At 42.2% G+C, this 20,487-nt stretch overlaps 1 protein-coding gene across 2 annotated transcripts in view; it reads left to right on the forward strand.

The window, feature by feature from the left end:
• LOC102785959 (neuronal membrane glycoprotein M6-b-like) overlaps positions 1 to 20,487 on the forward strand; it is a 47,180-nt gene that overhangs the window by 11,100 nt on the left and 15,593 nt on the right. Inside the window, exon 1 of one of the 2 annotated variants that reach the window (XM_006808905.3) lies at positions 6,731 to 6,909. The exons of the other annotated variant lie outside the window; for it this stretch is intronic. Coding sequence (XP_006808968.1) covers positions 6,840 to 6,909 — 70 coding nt within the window. The 5' untranslated portion in view covers positions 6,731 to 6,839. Of the gene's footprint in view, positions 1 to 6,730; positions 6,910 to 20,487 lie in introns of those variants that run through there. 2 annotated transcript variants of the gene reach the window in all.

The following is a 20,487-nucleotide window of genomic DNA, read 5'->3' on the forward strand; positions in this document are numbered from 1 at the left end:
ACAGAGAGAAAAAACCCTAACCCATGAGCAAGCACTTGGTAACAGTGGGGAGGAAAAACTCCCTATTAACAGGAAGAAACCTCCAGCAGAGCCAGACTCAGGGAGGCGGGGCCATCTGTCACTGAACTGGTGGGGCTGTCTCTCTGGACAAATATGGTTGGTTTGTTTTTGTTGCATAATTCAAGCTGAACTGAAACTGTTCAATTCTGGTATTTTATACTCCACCCTGTCATGCCCAGAAGTTTGTTCCTATAAGCTTACTTGGTTGGCATGGTAGCTACGTACATCACTTAGCTGTAGCTACAGGCTACTAATAACTGTGTCATCATTTCAGCTAAACTTTTTGCCATCACTCAATTTTGTAACAACAGTTATTATAAAATAGGTATGTGTCAAACTGAAACTATCCGTGCAACCAAAAAAGTCGACACAACTGCAAAGCAGAAGAAACGGCCCACCTTTAATTCTCCGTATACTGTTTCTCCTGAAGGATCATTCTCACTGACATAGAAGTTGCATTAGACAAAGACAGGCACAAATAGCTCTGAGTGGCGCACAACTGATTTCTCTAGGCACGGACCAACAGATACTGCAGGTCATCGTGAGGTCATCCTCTGGGATCGGAGCTCATGGCTTCATAGCTCAACAAAACAGATGCTTAATGGTGTTGAACAGCGTGTCAGGAAGACTGTTAAAAGGTCAACGCGATGCCTGTAGTGAGACTGAGCGACACACAAGACAAAGGAGCAGATTATGGAAACAATAACAGGCATTTGAACTTTAGTGCTCTCTGTCACTGTACATTCATCCTGCAATTAGTTTGCATTGGTCTTTTGACAAAGTGATGCAACAGTTCACATGTATTTATTTTGCAGCAAATCATAGCATAAATCATCTCAAGGCACTTGACATAGTAAGGTCAAGACCCTTTTAAGTCTTTTCTACATGAAGACAAACTCCCTGTACCCTCAATGACAGTTGTGACCTCAGTATATATCAGTAAAGGTGTGGTTTAATGACCCTTAGTATAGTTTCTGGGTTTTGAAAAGGTCATGGGCAGACAACAACTTCTGATGCACACACAGTCATTTTGTTCCAGAAGGTCAGTCACAATCGGTGACTCAGACAAAAAAAAAATAGTTATATTTATTTATATAGCACATTTAAAACAACAACTGTTGACCAAAGTGCTGTACATGTAAAATAAGATAAATGGTAAATGGTAAATGGCCTGTATTTGTACAGCGCTTTTACTAGTCCCGCCTAGGGACCCCAAAGCGCTTTACACGTCCAGTCATCCACCCATTCACTCTCACATTCACACACTGGTGGAGGCAAGCTACAGTTGTAGCCACAGCTGCCCTGGGGCTTCTAAGATAAGACAGGCCTTCTTTAAACTGCAATTCATGTTTAAGCCTTTCACCTCTATCTACCAAAGCGCTGTCAAACCTAAAATGAGGACGTGGGCACAGCGAGTGAAAAGATTATCTAGGCAACTTATCAATAGCGACCAATCTTAGGGTTGCCAACTGTCCTGTTTTAGCCGGGCCATCCCGTATAATGAGCAAAATTGGTCCGTCCCTTATTCTACCTTAAATGTCTCGTATATTGACCATTACCTGCAGTGCCACTTCCTGTCTAACAGATGTAATTGTGTCAGACGATTGCCGGCGTCCATCTACGACCGTCAGTGACAGTCAAGCGCACCAGATGTGAGGAGTAATACATGATTCATACCAGTAAGTTGCTCTTTGGTCTGCATAGCATGATAAACTCGTTTACTAATTGAAGCACCCATTTACAGTATTATACTTTTTTCTTTTTTGCTTAATTTTCAAAGGAAATGCCCCTGTGATTATTTACTGTCTTTATTGTTTTAGATGAGGTTGAACTGAATACCAACATTTTACTGCATTTTTATTATAAGAATATGAACATACTGTGCATATTTACACTATGCCCAGCTAGCTGTGCATCGTACTCCTGGCACACCAGAGTGTCCCTTATTTGATAAAAGGTTGGCAGCCCTGAGTTTCAATGTGACGAGTGATGATTGATCACTTCCTGCGTGGATACAGCTTAAATCTTAACAACTTGCATTTAAACTGTTGTGCAGCTATGCTAATGTCTCTGTTAGCTCACAACACAGAAGTGGTGTGCGCCAAATGCTAATTCCGAATTAACATGCTAATGGAAAGCAAGATGATGAATAAACACAAGATATAGCTGATATTTAGTGTAACTAAAGTACAGTGTAAATTAAAAAACACTGACCTGTCAATGACGCTGAATGAAAGTTATTAACATTTCTCCTAACGGGGAAATTTAGAGTGAATCCAGCAGTTGTTGAGAAATTTCACTCACAATCATCAAATTGCTCCCCTGATATTTAGACTGTATTGATATTTTAACCTTTACTGATGAAAAAACAAAGCTTGCTGAAGTCAATAGGAGTTATCCTCTGGGGATCATGAACATCTTTGGGAAAGTTCAAATCCATCATGTAGTTGTAAAAAGATTTCAGTCATCTCCATAAATGTGGTTAAGTGTGCTTCCTGCTGCACTTACAGATGTGCACTCAGAAGATGCGAAGCGTCTTGTGGGTGATTGCTTCCATTCACGCTAGACGACTTGCTTATTTATTTACACGCACTCTAACAGTGCACAAGATGATTCTTCCTCACAACAACAGGAAGCGTTCAATACACTGGCTGCATGTCAACAACAGCTTCGGCTGAGCTGGTCGTGGGAGCAGAAACGGTTTCACTGATAGCACACTGAGAAGTTTCATGTCATGGTTATCTCCTTGATTAGATTTTAAGTTTTGGCTGATGGGACATCGAGCCACAGCCACATGAGAAGTTTTCTAGGAACTGATAGGATCACTAAAAGATCTCAATCACTGCAGCCTGCCGGCAGTGTTTCCCATCTCCATGGAAACAGCAGAGCCTGTATCACTCTGAGACGAGACTGCGCTGATAAAGAGGATGTGACCACCTCCAGAGTATCACGATGGTGTAGAAATATTTAGATTGAAGTCCGTTTGAAGCTACTCACGGCTATCGTTGCTGAGGCGCTCATAGGCCCCGGCGTTCTCCTTTTCTTCCTTCTTTTATTCAACATTAGCTCCACATCTGCTCCCACGAAGGAGCTGCAGTGCGCTCGTTACTGTAGTACGACCCAATTTGAGCGCCACTTCTGTGTCGTTCTAATGAGGGAAGACAGGCAGTCGACAGGCACTCATGCCTTTGCCTTTAATGGACTAAGAGAGTTGTGGAGGCAGATAAGAAAGTTTCTGCAGTGCTGCAGAAGCACAGAGGCTTTTTTTTTTCAAGCTTAACAACTACTTTAAAATGACCTAGATGTTAGATATTTTCCAAAATCAGCTGTTGCATGGGTCACTTCTGAGCACGGGCTTCAAAAGTTTACATTTTAAATATTTACTGGCGTCACTGACATTTCCCTGCATGCCCACACAAACAAGCACACTGTTTAGGGTCCAAACTACAGTCCTGGTCTCACTCTGTTGTTAATCGTTTCACAATAACACACAGAGGCACAGTTCTATACCTGAATGCCACCCCAAACACACAAACACAGCATGCATCCCTTTGATGTGTCAGTTCAGTACAAAGGAGCACGACTCTAAGGATGGCAACATGGCACAGTTGGTGCACCCTTTTCCTTTCATTTTAAGTGAATTACCATGTAATTTGGTACAAATATTCATTCTTCAGATCCTGCTGACTTTGCTAATCTCCCCAATTTGTTGTTTTAGTGAAATGTCTGAACAATGAATTCATGCTGTAGAACCACCAACAGATTTTAGCTGCATTTGTGAAGGTTTTGGCTCATTCTGTGACTCACACACTTAATAATGTTACACAATAATCTGTGAGATGAAGTAAGAGAAGTTTGGAAGAACTCTGTCTTAAGAAATCCTGCTTGGAATTCCACCATAAAGAAAACAGTTTTGTTGCGCCTTACTTGGTAGGAATTATGAGGACTCTGACTTTTTGCCGTCTCTGGAACGCCAAACTGCATGTTGTGTGTGTATGTGTGTGTGTTTTTAACATCGTGCACATGTGCATGTGTGTGGCAGGGTGATCGTGAAGAGTGCCAGGAAGCACTGTATCTCATCTTGTGGACAAGTCCTTAATCTGTGTGACCCAGCAAGGGATTATGGGGGTTCTGAGAGAAAAATGGGACTTGAAGCTCACCCTTCCAGCCTGCTAACTGACAGTTTGAGTTTGTGTGACTCTGTCCTTTTCATTTCTTCCATTTTTCTTCCATTTTTTTTCTTTTTTTGTCCCAATGCATGACTGTGTTTTGCTACAGATCAAATTAACTACAAAACAGAATTATACCATTTACTGATTACTCAATATCCACATTGTATGAGCTCTCATTGTTCTATATGGACTACACAACTGCATAGACCGTAGTGCTCGGCAACTAGTACAGCTACGTGAAAAGGAATAATCCCCAAACTTAAACTGAAGTCATTTGGTTAATTTGACAGTGGATATAAATGGCCAACTTAAGCATAGCAGCCCAGTAATTTCACATTATGTGTCCAGAGGGAAATTTGTTTAGAAAAAAGCTTCATGTTGAGGTATTTGGATACATTTCCCAAGGTTGTTGCTGATCCTGTTTCTACTTACTTCAGTGGGAAAAGCTTTGTTTTAACAACATGATGACTTTAGCCTCAAACTATCAGTGCTTAGTGGACAATAAATGCAAAAATGTATTTATAAATAATCACTTGATGGTCATTAAGGTGGATTTTTTTTTTGCTACATTGTAATAATTTTCAGCCAATACTTGATCCGTTTTTTTTATGGATGTTTGCGTAAATGCAAAAATTGTAATTCAGCTCATAGTTTAAAAAAATATTTACTAAAATGGAATTTCCTTTCATTTAAAAAGTTTTTTGCTGATTTTTTTTTTTATTTTGTATTTCTGTGTCTAAATTCCCTTTTAAAGCTGCATCCATTCATTTTCTCTCACTTTTTAAGCAACAATGTAAACATTTGCTGTTTCAGGTTCTCGAGCAGAACAGTTTCCTTCATGAAATTATAATGATTAACTTGTTAATTAAAAACCCAGATGAATCATCATGGGAGCTATTCACAGCCTTTGTATCACTGTGGATTTTTTTTTTTTTTTTGTGGACCACACAAAGAAATAATTATGCTCTATGATAACTACATGTTTTCGTATGGTAGAAGCTCAACTAATCATCTGGCCCCGGTGCTGAAGTGTGCTGTCATTAAAGGGAATAATACTTCTTAGCAAACTCCCTTGACTCCTACATGTTTTCGTGGTGTCTCGTTGGGTGGTCATTCATTTATGCAGCAGGCTCAGGTTTCCTCGTGGTGCTTAGAGCCATTCAAATGTCAAAAAGTCGGTGTGATTGGAGACCCTCTTGGATTCACCAGCATATGGTGCAGGGCAGGGTGTTAATTTCAACCCTCAGGGTGAATGGACCCACTAAATGTCATATATGTCACGTCAGCCATTCTGGCGTCTGATGTTTTGTTAGATGAAAACATCAGGGGCTGTTGGGGTGGGGTGGGTGGGGTGAGGAGGGATTTCCTAAACTGTTTTTGTGAGCTGAGCTTTGTCTAAAACAGGGACGCGTGGGCTCAAATTAAAATCTTATTTAAGAGGATTCGGGACAGATGGTGTCCCATTGTTTGGGGACGTGTTTATTATTAGAAAATGGGGTGAATGATGAAAACTGCACAACACACTCCCTCAACCCCCACTTTGCATAAACACCCCCACTTTGTAGGCATTTCTCTGGGATTCAAGGACCCACCTTGGTCGGTTTTCCATTAGATTGTGGGAACAACTAATCAGCAGTGAAATGCAGAGGTGAACGTGTCGCTGTACCAGTTCGGAAGCTCTAATTGGTCAAAGATGGTTCGGTCAGAGCTCAAATGGGTTTAATTGAAGCTACTTAAACACAAGAGGAAAGCAAGAGATTGATTTTGAATGAAACATAACCATTATGCAACACACAACCGAGCGTGCTGGCAGTTAATGAGAGCTGACTGGTTGCTCAGAAGTGTTAAAATAACTGATGTTCAATGTGAGAGAAAGCTGAAAATCAGCCACTACCCCCTTTCCCAGCCTTCCTGCTCAGGTTCTTGCTCGCTTTTATTTCACACAGTTACACTCTGTTACAGCATCTCCCTCTTTTCCCCTCTTCCCTCCCTCCCTTCCTCTTTCTGCCTCTTTCCATCCTTCCCTCCCTCATTCTCTGTTTCTCTCTTAGCTCACCAGATGGAGAGGGGGCGGTGTGTGTGTGTGTGTGTGTGTGGTTGTGGTTGCATGGTTACTCGTGAGTTTGCATATTGAAATCACCTGCACATTTTGTCCTTATCCAAGCAAACAATAAAACAAATCAAAATCACAGGAATCCACCGATGAAACAGTCTGACAGGATTTTATTATTATTATTAATTTTTTTTGCAATGATATATCACCAAAATATATTTAGAGAGTAATTTGCATCATCAGGATGATTTTGGGCGCCAAAAAGGGAGTCGGCAGCCATTATTTTGGGGGCATTATTCTGTAACACCGATGCGTGTGCATTTGCATTTCGAAACTGAATTGTTGATTTAGACAGAGAGACGGTGGCGAGCTTAAACAGAGAGAAGGAGAGATAGCGGGAGAGAGAGAGGGAGGGTGTGTACGAGAGAGAGAGAGAGAGACGGAGAGAGAGAGAGAGAGAGAGAGCATCCAGTCACCAGGATAGGCTCCATCATCCACACACTGTAAGGTACAAGTGCAAGTAGCCTGCAAGGAGACTATATTCCCCTAAAATAATGGACGGGACAAAGCCTGCCATGGAGTCCAACGCAGAGGAGACTCAGGACGAGGGGCAGGAGAGCAAAGGTACGCTCAATCCGCAGCTGGCATTTGCGCGTTTTTGGCATTTTTTCCCCCCTGTCTTTGGAGACATTTGCGTCTGCGCCAGCGCGAGCGGGTTTAACCTACTTGCAATGGCTTTCTCGCTTGCGCGCGACACAATAGCGTGGCTTTTTTTGTTCTGTGGCCTCACACCTATTTGAGGGCGATTTGGCGACGTGGGAATATGGTGATCGAGATTATTTCGCGCGGTTTCGAGCGCAATTTAACGTCTTGGTTTGCGATTTCAAAGAATGTGTGTGCGTGGGGGGGGAGACGGATGCAGGGGGGAGACAATGAGGGGGTGGGCGGCTTGATGCGCTCGGGAAGGTTGCTCGTTCTGGTTTTATGGAGCATGCATTAATGCCAATTTGCTTTTGCGTTGCTGCACGATCGTGAGCTCATTCCTGCCTAATGAGCGGCTGATAACGGGGCCGCGCGCCGTGCACGGCTGCATTATTGTTTTCCGCCAGGTGGATCCTCCCGCCGCAGCCGCTTTGATTGTTATCGGCGGTCTCCATAAGGGCTGAACTGTCAGGAGCGCGATTAATCGAATAAAGAAGAGATTCTTATTTGTTGTTGTTTAAAAAAATAATTTAAAAAATCAGCTTTTATTAGACGAACTGGAGGCTACGAAACAATCAATGATCCTGTTGGCGCAAAAAGATGGTCGCGTCCATCATTTAGAACCCAGGCGCACTCGAAACAGAGCCTCTGTGTGATGCACGCATGCCGATTTGGACCCCTGCGCCATGCTCGTTTTTATATAATACAATGAAAATGCAACAATGTATGTCACACCATCAGTGGTTAAAATACATTTAGACCTTTACATACACATGGAATTAATTTACAGGCGCAAATGTGCAAACAGCCTGTCACCTGTCAAACACAAGCAAGCAATTTATATTTTTCCCTCAAAATCGTGCTCAAACTGTTGCTCATACTGACTCTGTGTAGGCGTTTCTTTGTGCGTCGGAGGACTCGACGTCCATACAGAGTGGATGTGACTGATTTGTTTTCGTTGTGGCCTGGTAGTAAAAATCACATCCTGCAGTTTGGGGGCAGCTGAAAACAGGCCGTGGTGATTATAGACTTACTAAAATGTGAATGTGCAGCACAAACAGTCTGAGGTGTAAGTCGTAATTTAGTCAGTGATGGGTGTTTTAAAGATAAACACCTTTCTTTATGTTTACACCTGGGGAAGGGTTGTGTTTCAGCTGATCAGACATCCTGCCCTTAGGCCTCCTTAGAGAGGAGGATAGGTGACACCAAGTCAGAGTGCATACGCCCGGAGGGCTTTGCACAGACACTCACCTCACAGCGCCATGCAGCGTCTTCTGCAGATTGCATTCACAGTTGTGTGTGAACCCATCTTAAAATTAAGTGTTTATGCTTGAAAACATAAATGTATTTCTGCAGCATGTATAAAACAGGCTATAAATGACTAGATTGGAAGCAAATATTGACATTTGTACTTTTAGTATTAGATTGGATTCGGTAAGTTTGGAAGGAAATCTTTATTCCTAGTTAGAAATTAAACTAGAAGCACATCCTCTGTCAGTAAGTTTATGTGGTTTTGCTGGAACTCTATTTTATTCCTTGGTCCTGTCTCGGTGATATTGCTGGGTCACCGTTTGTCTGTGATGTAAAGTTCAAAAGAGTGGGGTGTCCCTCAACAGTGATGTTTCAAAAAGATATTACATCATCTTCTCCCAAGGCATCCTGTCACGCGCACGTCCATGTCCAATGAGAGCCTTTTGTGTGACTTCAGCTGAGAGAGTGGGCGAAGCCTCCTTAAAGGCCTCTAAAGATAGAGAGCCATATTTATAGCTATCGATTGAGCCCTTGAATTCATTAATGACTATTTTCTGAATTAGCAAAATTATAACACAGCTGCTTTCTCCCAGTTCTGCAGCCTCGGCTGCTGTGCTCCAGGTGTGATGTTGCGCAACCAAGTCCACCTACACCAGTGGCCCAAAATAGACCAGATTGGAGGATGGCCTATTTGTTGGTGTAATCATTTGTGTGTGCCTTTGACATCTGGAATGTGACCATAAGCTTGTAGCATCCCTTAAGAAGCTGAAGACTTAAAGTTGGGGCAACAAGGCGAGCGCTGTCGTGTAAGGCGCTTGTGTCCGTGTGTGCCAGCATTTCTGAATCAGGAAGCACATGTACGAAGTTTGGAGTAAACACTTAAACAATCCCAGATGCTTGGTGTCACAGTCGGAGGCTCAAGGCAGGATTTGTGCTTAAATTGTGATGCTTGAGTTCCTATTTCTGCAGCGGATTCTTCGTGTTTAGTTTTAAACGACTGATTAAAGAACTGCTTATGTCAGCTGATTGCGGTTACATCCATTGTGGCACCGTGGGTAACAGGAAATTGTAGCAAGAGCAATAAAAAATAGAGTTCTTTCTCTTTGTAGAGGCTTACACTTTTTTCATTGTAACATCAATGTCATGGACACATTTCGTGAAAATCTAAATGAATGCTAAGTGCTACCTAATAGAATACACTGCAAAAGCAATGGGGGCCTCCACCCCAATGGAGACAGCCAGCTCCCGCCAAATAGCTCGAACAGCATCTTTGTGATAGTTCTTATTATAGCAGGCGTTTCCACCTGTACATAAAAGACGGATTTACGAAGTGTCTTAAACCTGCATTCTCTCTAACGGCCAGCAGAGGGCGGCTCCGATGGAATTCCAATTGTATAAAAGCCAAAAGAGAAACTGCCGTTTGTTGCCTTGATCTGTGACCTCAGGAAATTTTTTTCTCATGAGTTTATGGGCTCAAGCACTAATTTAAAGTTTTATTGAATACAGCATAATGCTAATTTTTTAAATTAGCCCCTTATTTCTGTCCAAAGAGATGACCAAGAAGGATATGTTTGAGTGGGTTCTACATTGTGACTGACAAGTTACTATTGAATGAGCACACAGCATCCTTCTGAGCCTGAGTTAAACCCACCCATTTCTCATCCGTTCCAAAACTATGCTAACCAAAGTCCATCTTTTATATACAGTATGCATGTCTTTAGGATCCTTTTTGCGACAAAGAGAGACAAAGTGAAAACATTACAATTGAAAAATCTGTCCATAATGTAAATATTTTGAGTTTCCTGCTCAAAACTTCTGTACTTTAGAGGATGTGTAGTTAGATTTTTTTTAACTATCTTGCCAAAGTCAAGTCTGTCAGTTAGCGTTTAGCATGAAGACAGGAAACAGTGAAGCAGCTGGCTTTCATGGTGTGTCTAGTTTTGGTTATTCTTAGAATATTATAAGTGAACTGAGTCATAAGTTTGATATTTTAGCACATACTTTGGATTATTTCTCTTCACATTACTTGCTTCCATTAGCTACATTTTCCCTATGTTCTTAATTGAACCTTCATTGTGTCTGTCTGCAGGGTCTCTGTGTGACATTTCGCTGAGAGTAATTACAAACTGGAAAATGAACACAGAACACAGACGTGGTTTATAATCAGGGGGTGGGTGGCGGGTGGTGTTTTGGTGGGTTCGGATTGATCCTTTTGCTTGATTGCTTCCTATAATCTCTAATCTGTGCGTTTGTGCGATGAGGTGCTCTGAGCTCAGATAACAAGACATCATCTATGCTCTCTGAGGTGCAATTATATCAGATTTCATTAGGCTGAGACAGTTTGATTAGCGAAAGCAAGCATCTCTTTTTTAAAAACATTTTTTTTTTACCTTTAATGTGACTCCCTGAAGCGGCTTTAAGCGCTTGAAAGTGCCCCTGAGCGCATTTCAACTTGCTGCTTCTGTCCTGCCCTTTGTTGTAAATGCTTGGCCTGTTCACACACACACACACACACACACACACACACACACACACACACACACACACACACACACACACACACACCGTCCTTCCCTCCCCTGCTTGTGTGTGCGCGCAGGCCTGCTCTTACATAACCCAGTGCCGGCTCGCCGTCTTTGGTTATGATGTTCAGATCAGAACCGTAAGAGATTACATCATTGTCTGGAAGGATACAGGTTTAGTCGAATTTTCTGCATGGAAGGGCAGAGCTGCTGCTGCAGCTTCTGAAGCACAAAGCGAGCTCCTCTTAATCAGGCTGTTTGTTTTTGATTTTTTTTTGCTTTCTGCTGTCTTACCCGCATCTGCATTTAAAAATTCTGAATCTTACAAGACTCTCGCGCTAAAGCAGACTGAAGGGTCGGCATGTCTTTGTGAATTTCAAAAAGCTCCTTTTCTTGTCTAGAATCCAGGCCAGCGAGAATCTATCCAGATTTGACAGCTCATTTTAGAAAAAAATATATATTTTTTATTTTAAATCAAATCAATTCACTTCAATCCTTTCACTCTTATTTTGAAAGTTCTGTTTCCGCTAAACAACCAGTCCTGGCCCTTCCTGTCACATGTTTCCTAGAGAATCTCTCGCCCCATGGTCCACAGACTCCAGAGCCACCATAACTACTTTTCTTTCTGCTCTAGGAGTCGTCTTTGAGCTGAAAAGTCACTCTAAGCGAGCCCTGCTGCAGGTAGAGAGTTGCATCCAGGATGCAGTAAGAACTGGTTTCTAAGACCATCGACCGGGCATCCAATCAGAGACTTAGTAGCCGTTAGTGCTGCTGTGTGATACTGCAAATCTTTTGTATGGATCCGGCACCAAGTAAAGGCAGTGCCAGTAATGCCAATTTGCTCATTTTTAACACATTTTTACATCACAAAAATAACAATCTGAAAATATGCTTCAGTTTTATTCATAAAGTGACAGCAAGGTTGCACAAAGAGGAAAATAACCACTGTGAGGTGTGATGACATCCTGGCCTTATACGTGTATATTTTCTTTGGAGGGGGGCAGACAGGGGTCACTGGAGAAAAAAAGCTTCAGTGCTACAGTCCAGCTGAGCCCAGGCTGACACCTTGAATTTAAAGGCCAACCTCTGTTTGATGATCCTCAATCAGGTGAGGCGGCGGTGAGGAGCGGGGCGGGGCTGTTCTCCCTGCTGACATTTGGTTTGTGCTTCTCGTGAATATCGGTGTAGTTTCTCTCCCCAGCTTTCTTTACTACATCTCAATCAAGCTAATCTTTAATGTCATATTAAAAAGTTCGGGCTCCTCTCTTGACCTCTCTTTTTTTTATGTGTAGCTATAAAGCACTAACAGAGGATTTATTTGCCAAGTAAATATACGTCCAATGGAGATTTTTGCTCCTTTTTTGAAGGAGCATGCCGCCTGTGTTCAGTCTTTTTCTGCCTTGTAATCCACTTTACAGACCAAATCAAAGCTCTGCTGCCACACACACACACACACACACACCCACACATACACATAAATCTTAAGAAGCTTCCTCTCCACACTTGTGAAGGAGTAAGATTTAGCAGAAAGCCACTCATTATTCAGCTCTTATATTTGTCTTCAGGGCAGGAAACTGGTAAATTCATCACTCGGCCTACACGCATTTATCTTCAGCGGCTTTGTGGAGCTTCCCAATATTTTTCTCTCTTGCAAAGTAGAAATTAGATAAAGTTCAGGTCACGATATACCAAAGTTACATTGATATGAATATTTTTTGAGACATGTGTTGGTGTAAGCCATGCTTCCAGGTGCTGCTTCCTTTATCAGTGCTTTGACACAGTGATTCAGTCACCGTTAAACTGGGAGCTGACACCTAACAGTCCGGCCAAATGCAAACCTCGCTCTTTCTCTCACACACCCACGTCTACTCGAATGCACAGACTCGCCTGTGCTGGAATCGGTCTCCTACTTGACTTTGTTACAAACAGCCTCCTCTCACTAAAGCTTTTACTCCCTTCGCTTTCTTTTTATGGCAAACCAAAAAGAAAAAAGCTCCCACACATCAACTATATGTAGTTATGTCCTTGTGAACTTTTAATCTGTTTGTTCATCAATGCCAAAAATATTATATGAACCTGTAACACCAACTGCATCATATTTAATATGAATTTTTGAGACCCCTACATCATCAGTATGACTTTAAATTTGTCAGAAAGTTCAGTAAACGCGCAAGTTTATTTTATAGTTCAGGCTTTACAGGGTTAAAACAAGAACAAGTTACATTAATAGTGATTCAAGACTATATTTATTTATATAGATAAGCATCAAAGACAAATAGGAAAAACTTAAGAAGTATAGTTTGTCTTTTAAAAAGTGAAATCTTATTTGCTAGTGCCTTAAACCTTAATTCTTTCTAATGGCCAGCAGGGGGCGACTCCTCTGGTTGCAAAAAAAGAATAGAAGTGCATGGGAAAATGACTCGTTTTCTCACTTGATTTAATGTCACAGCAGGAATGTTCCTTATGGGGTTATGATCTCTATCACCAGTTTAAACTCTGTATTTGGCGACACATGAAAATATGGTCCCATTTTAGTCAAATAGACAATATCGCAGCATTTGCTTTCAGATCTGGCTACCGTGTGATTCTGTCACAGAAGCGTCCTGTGTGCTTGGTTTCTCAGTCAGATCCTCCTAAGATAGTCAAAGATGCCAAAGTTGAGGCTTCAAAATGTCCATAAATGGATGATTTTACATGCATTTTTTATGTAGCCGGTGATTTGCTATGCTATCAGGTCAATGTTGCATGCAAGGAATCAGCAAAACTAAAGGAAAATCTTTTTTTTTTTCTGTGCAAAACACAAACTACACTTGTGGTTCTGTCTTTACATGCTTTCAAAATCCCTCTGACAAATCTGACCCCATGTGCTCTGGCATCTTCACTGTTCCCACCGATTAATTTGTCATTAAGTGCCACGTTTTTCTTTTTTTTCTGCTTCTCTCCTCTGCTTCTTCTCTTTTCTCCTCTTTGTCTTGTCCTTTTCCCTCTCTCTCATTCCCACATTCACACTAATGCGCACACACCCTTCGCCTATCCTCCTCCCGCCCCGGAGGTGTGTGAGGTTGTGGGAGCATGTGAAAGCCGTCACACAGAGAGAGGCTCATGTGTTCCTCATTTGAAGCCATTTGCCCAAAGCATGCTGTCAGCCTCCATCTGGATATGTGTGTGTGTGTCCGTGTGTGCGCTTGTATTTGTTTACGTGTCAATGACCAGGAGTGGTTGAGGGGAATGTCTGTGTCAGTGCTTCGCTTGCACTAAAGGAAAAGCTCTATTTTTGTACACACATGTGGGCGAGACCGTGTGGTGCACCATTGTGCTCTTACTCTCGGTCCCTGCACTGTGGTCGCATTTTTTTATTTGGCTCTGATCTCTGTGTGTACACACAAAACAAGGACTATGTCGTGTTAGAGTGCCTTGCTATTTATTGTCTGCATGAAAGCTGCACCGAGGAAACTCCCTTTAAAAGAGCCTTTTGTTTCTCACCTTAAAAGGAATCTTTGTATTTGCTGCGTCACAAAGGAGTTTTAAAAAGAAAGCATGGTGTTGTACAACATGTCAACAGAGTTTTAATATTGTTAGTTTAATTTCACTTGGTTTCTGGAGTGGGTTAACTCATTTCAGCTTAGTTTTTATTGTGTGACTTACAGTGGCAGGTCCAGTCTTTTTAATTATTAAAATATGGACATCAGGTAGATGATTTAGGAGATTTTTCTACATCAGCGTGTAAATTTGCCCAAAATGACTAAACTAAACTTCAGAATGTGCCATAATTTCATTCAGCTAATCATATGAAAGCAAGTTAATGCATTCAGAAACAGTTAACATGACTATGAAGTTAGCACTTGGGGGAAGGTGATTTATGTGTCTTTGAACGTGGTTGGTGCCAGACAGGCTGGTCTGAGTATTTCAGAAACTGCTGATCTGGTGAGATTTTCCCACAAAACCTCTCTGGGTTTTATGGCCAGAAAAAGAGAAAATATCCAGTGAACAGCAGGTTTCTGGATGAAAATGTCTTGTTGATGCCAGAGGTCAGAGGGCAATGGCCAGACTGCTTCAAGCTGATTGGAAGGCATTAGGTAACTCAAATAGCCACTTGTTACAACCAAGGCATGCAGAAGAGCATTTCATTTTTAAATGCACAATTTTGGTCTACAGCAGCAGAAGACCACACTGGGTGTCACTCCTAAAAACAGATGTTTGGAAAAATGTTGGCTGGTCTGATGACTTTCAGATTTTGCTGCAGCATTCAGATGGTAGGATCAGAATTTGGCATAAACAAGCATGGAGCCGTCCTCCCTTGGGTGTCATATAAAATTGGTCATCAGACAGTTTGTCTGCAACTGTTCTGTAAACTGGTCGTTTAAGTAAATGCCATGTTTGCTTCCTAAAATGGATCTTGGGAGTCACAGTTAACCTCTTAAGCCCCAACGCCCCCTGATATGGGGGCAAAAGGCAGGAGATCTGTTAGGCTTGGGAGTCACAGTTAAATTCGTTGCCCCAAAAACCTGTACGGAAACCCCTAAAATTCATTACTATCATCATCATGGTTGCACTGGTTTTTGTTGTTCCGACTGCATCATGAATATTATGTTTTTCATGGTGATGTTTAACAGTATACACCCTACCATTCTTAGCTTTTCTTCTCACTCTAAAGTACGCTACCTACCTCGCATTAAATACCTTGTTATCCCCCAGAACTTCCCTGGATGAGGTCCTACTAGGGCCAGTTCTTCCACAAACACCAATTCAGTTCAATTTTAGTTATACAGCACCAAATCAGAACAACAGTTGCTTCAAGGCGCTTTATATTTTAAAGTAAAGATCCTACAATAATAGATAGAAAACCCCAACAATCAGACGACCCTCTATGAGCAAACACTTGAATCAGTGAGTGGCAGCCATCTGGTACAATTGGTTTGAGATGAGGGGTCAAACGACACACTGTGAAAGAGAACCACAGATTAATTATAATGAATGAATGAATGCAAAGTGGTGTGTAAATATTAGCGCAGGTGCAGGCCTTTCTAAGACAGCTAGCTACTTCGTACTGTGGAAGACGGACTTCTTAGCTCGCATTAGCCTCACAATCATGCCAACATTAACCAACATTATCCACTAATTCTAACATTCTGACTGAGGACTAAATTAAAAACAAAATTACACCCAAACCGCTGATGTCTATAACTGTGTTGCCCTAGCAAGAAGCAACAGATTGCTAGAATTTGGAAACTAATACCCCTGCTAGTGCAAAAAAACTGTAATCTGAACACATCACCCTCCAACACGGCATCTATGTTTGAATCCCAGACTGCAGTGAGTATATGAATAGCAGCAAGTGGCAGGTTGGCGCAGCATGTCTTGTTCCTGAGTGATGCCAACCTCCTCTGGCCCCCGTCCATCACCCACTGATGTCCAATCTGCTTCTCTCATCCATACCTAATAAAAATCCTGACGCCGATTAGCGCTTGTGATCATTAGCCACAGCTGACATCAACAAGTGACTCGCCGGAGTTACGTGTAGGTCATTCTGTGGCTCGATTTCAGGCAAGAGTCTCAGTCCTGCTTTTTTATGCACGATTCATCTCGTAGCCTTTTAAGATCTTTTTATATGTATAAGAGATGTAACTGTGTGAAGTCAGCCACCGCAGAACGTGCTTTTGTGTTATAGTAAATGAGACTCGTAGCTCATATTTTAAAGTTCATGCTCAGTGGTGCCTTTGTGCCACACACACAGACTTAACGTGCAGAGAGTCCCTGAGGCGGCTGAAAAGTGAATCTTCATGATCACATCGAGGGGGAGGAGGGCGAGTTGGAGGAGAGGCGAACGGGCCAGGGGAGGGCCACTGACTTCTTTGACGTCTCAGGGAAAGTGACATTAGCCAAGTTGGTTGCGTAACCGCTGAGCCATTCACTCCAATGGCACCGCACTTCTGGCCAGAGGGGCCATTTTACATTTTGGTGGAACAAGACTCAAAGTATTAGCGTTGACTGCGCTCCACCGAGCCAGCAGACGGTGGCTCAGGACAGGTGACCCCGCCTCTGAATACGAGACGATAGGAGACAATGGAGGGCGGTTTAAGTAGTTTTCACACTGGGTATGAGGTCAGTGAACTATCTGCCATCAGGCTTTAAATCGTGTCACTGCACGCTTAAGGCAGGTGCTTTTAAATGAACTCCTTTAGTGCTGTGCATGTTAATTGCACTCGCCTCATTATGCCAAATAGCCCCAGAGGAATACAGTGTTCTTTCATCATATTGTGCGATGAAACGCTCCAAATGACGTGACTGCCTGAAGATGAATCAGGGGTCCTAAACTTCATGTTGCTCATTATTTTTGTTCTTGGCGTGTCATCTTTTTGGAAGCGTCAGTGTCAACGGTGGTGTTTTGGATGCAAACTGGCAACAAGCTGATTTCGACAGTTTGTGTGTTTTGCTCTACATCTGTGTGAGCATCCGCTCTCATGTGCGCCCCATCTGTGTAGGCTTTTCTGTAGAATTTATTTTAACATGGGTAAGTGTGTTTGCTATGTGTGTCTTGGGACTTGCTTCTCTCTCTCTCTCCCAGCTGGCAGCGTTTAGCTCAGATTGACTGCTGAACGAGGGAGCTTTGCAGGGGAATGAACACGGCACAGATCAGCGGGATAAAAAAGTATTGATCACACAGCGGAGTGCCGAGAACGGGATTTGAGCGTCGCACGCTCCATCAAGCTCAGTTACGCCAGGACAGATGCTGACCCTGTGGCCCTTCGTAATTCTGCAAAATCAGCCAAGGGTTTCTCACAAACAGAAGATTTGGGTCAGTTATGTACCGTGGGAAATAAAACAGCAAAAGAAAAAACAGCACGTCCTTTTAATCAGCTTCAAGCTGGTACATCCCTCAGAACAGAAATCAAAAGATCAGAAACTATCTCCAACATCAGGAACTTATCATTCCTTTGAACTAAATGCAAATGCTTTTGAGCAGTCCACACTTTCCACACATGAAAGTTCATGTCCTTCTCAGTTGAACATACTCAGACGTCTTCTGGGTAAGTCCATTAACGCACAATGATTAAGCCAGTTGCATATTTTGTTTTTCTGCAAACATGACCTGATGTGAGTCATTGGGATGCTGAAAGGAAAAAAAAACAAAAATGAAAGATGTCTAATAGTTGCTCTGCCACACACAGGTAATGTGTAACTTCTTGCTGTTAGAGTTTAAGACGAAACCCCTCATCAGAAAAGCCCTATCCATCGATTTTCCAGTTCAGAGCTGCAGGGGAGCTGGAGTCCACCCCAGCTGTCAAGGGGTGGAAAGACGGGTTGCCAGTCTGACAGACATTTATGCTCACCCAATTTAGAAACACCACGTTACCCACACATGTTTTTGGACTGTGGGAGGAAGCCAGAGGATTTGTGCCCACAAAAGCACAGAGAGAACATGCAACCTCAACACGGAGAGCCCAGGCCAGCCTGGGGTTGAAACCAGGACCTCTTTGCTTTGGCAGTGGCTCTAACCACCACACTACTTAAACTCTGTTGCACTGACAGGATGGTACATTTGTCAAGGTTTTGACACTGATCTGTTCACGGAAACAAATGTTTTCTTTTGAGCAATAAGTGAAACGTTTTGACCAAATTACAAGCTTTTTGCGGGTAAACTATTATGTGCTGTTTTGTTTCTTATAGTTCTGAAAAGCGACCGAAAACAACTTCAAAGTGTCGTTGTAAGATCAGTGACAGATGGAGGCAAAATGAGGAGAAAATTGAAAGAAAAGAAAACAAAAAGAGTATTCTCATGTTGTTTGCTGCACAGAACGGTCTGCAGAAGACGGATCTGACGAATCTGTGCATGTGCTAATAACCTGCCAGATAATCCGTGAGATAATTATTTTTTTATTACAGAGATGAGAGAATGCAGATAGTCCTGTTTATAGTATATTAGTCAAATTTGATTAAAATTAATTGCAGTGAGTAATTGTTTTGGCTTCTATTTGCATCTACACCACAGTATACTGATTATCTTTAGATTCAGGACCATGACAGATTATCATCTGCTGTCTTTTTGATCAGTCCAGTTGCTAAAAGTGCAAGAAATATACCCTAAATTCTGCTTTTTAACATTTTTATCTGCATAACCACTTAAATGGCTTCAGACAAAATGGCCTACACCCAGCACTGTGCTCGATTCAATCACAGGTAGACATTGCTGCTGTTGTGTAGACCTTTGACCTTTGTAGAAAACTGTCTGGGCTCCAGGAATTTCTCACGGTAATTTTTTTCTAACATTTTATAGTCAGAATTATTAAAATGTTTACCCAGAACATTACTGGCACATCACAATGGTTGCAACCAATCAGCGTTTGCAACTTTGTGCCAATGTGCATAATCTGGCCTAGCTGTTGGCTTCCTTACAACCAGGCTGATTATCCAACTGTTTCTTTTTTGTTGCGGTGATGTAGCCGTGTTCCCAGATTTAGTGAATAATGTTGGTGGAAAAAACTGGTTAAAGAAAATACAGAGAAAAAGCAAATTGAACAATCTCGTTTTCTTGGCTTCGTAATGCTGCGCTTTTGATGTTCTCTTTTGCAGTTTTGAAGAAGCTCTGAAGAACATTTTATCCCTCTCCACAAAGTGGAACAATGGAAATCTCCCAAGCTGTAGTTACGGGTTTGTGCGTTGCTGTGCCGCGAGTCTGCAGCCATTGAGCAGATGGGGCTTTTTTTTTCATCTCCACCAGAGGAGGCGCAGTCATCCATCCCCCCCTCCCATCTCTTTTTTCTTCCTTCACTTTCCCACACCTTTCCCACTCTCTTCTCTCTTGTGGGAATCTACCCATAATGCACTGTGAGGAAATTGCCCCATAATGAATACAACACTTCTAAATTTGAATGGAGCCTCAGGCAGTGGCCAGATCGGCCGCTGAAATATTCACAAAGCTTTAATAACGCTGTTATTCCTGGCAGATGCACTGTGCGCACTCACAGTTGGCGATAATCATGCTGTGCCACTAGGTTTATGGCAAATCATTAACTATCAGGACGCCTTTACTCTCAGTTTATATTTAAATCTGATTTATAGAAGCACAGAAATCGATGTAGCCAGAGAAATATAGTGCATAAATCAAGGCAATATTAACTAGAAAACAATGATATATCGACCTCAGTTATTTTTCCCTTCATATCTACTTAGATGTCTGTTATTAAAACCAAATGCTACAAAATGTGACAAAGTTTATAATGCGAAGTGTATTTGAGGGATTATTTCTCTTCATTTTGTGTCGTGGGTGTCAGGTGATTGACAGGAAGCGGAGCGTAATCACAAAAGATGTCAGCAATCTGTGACAGCTTCTGTCTCCAACCACATCTACTGCGTGCCAGGCCTCATTTATCCAGTCAAAGAGCCTCAAAGGCTCTCTTGTCCAATCAGACTTGGGTTTGAATTTGATGAAAAAAATAAGGCTTTGGTTCTAAAACAAGGCTAACTGTTCAGAAAGGATGAAATGAGGATGAAGAAATGCTACTGTTGTTAAATATTTAAGGCCTCAGCCACACAGGCCTAGAGACCAGCTGGTGAAACCCTCATAACCTGCGGTTCCTTGGGGAAAATGTGCACTCTTGGTGTATTACCAGTTGGCAACTCTTTGCTGGTTATTGTTGGTGCTGCACCAGAAACCTCCTGTTGATTGCTGTGTTAGCTGCAGTTGATGGTGGTGGGTGTGCCCCACTTTGGACTGTATGCCACTTTT

Source organism: Neolamprologus brichardi, chromosome 23 (genome assembly GCF_056152115.1).
Source record: "Neolamprologus brichardi isolate AB-2024 chromosome 23, ASM5615211v1, whole genome shotgun sequence".
Classification (NCBI taxonomy): Eukaryota; Metazoa; Chordata; class Actinopteri; order Cichliformes; family Cichlidae; genus Neolamprologus; species Neolamprologus brichardi.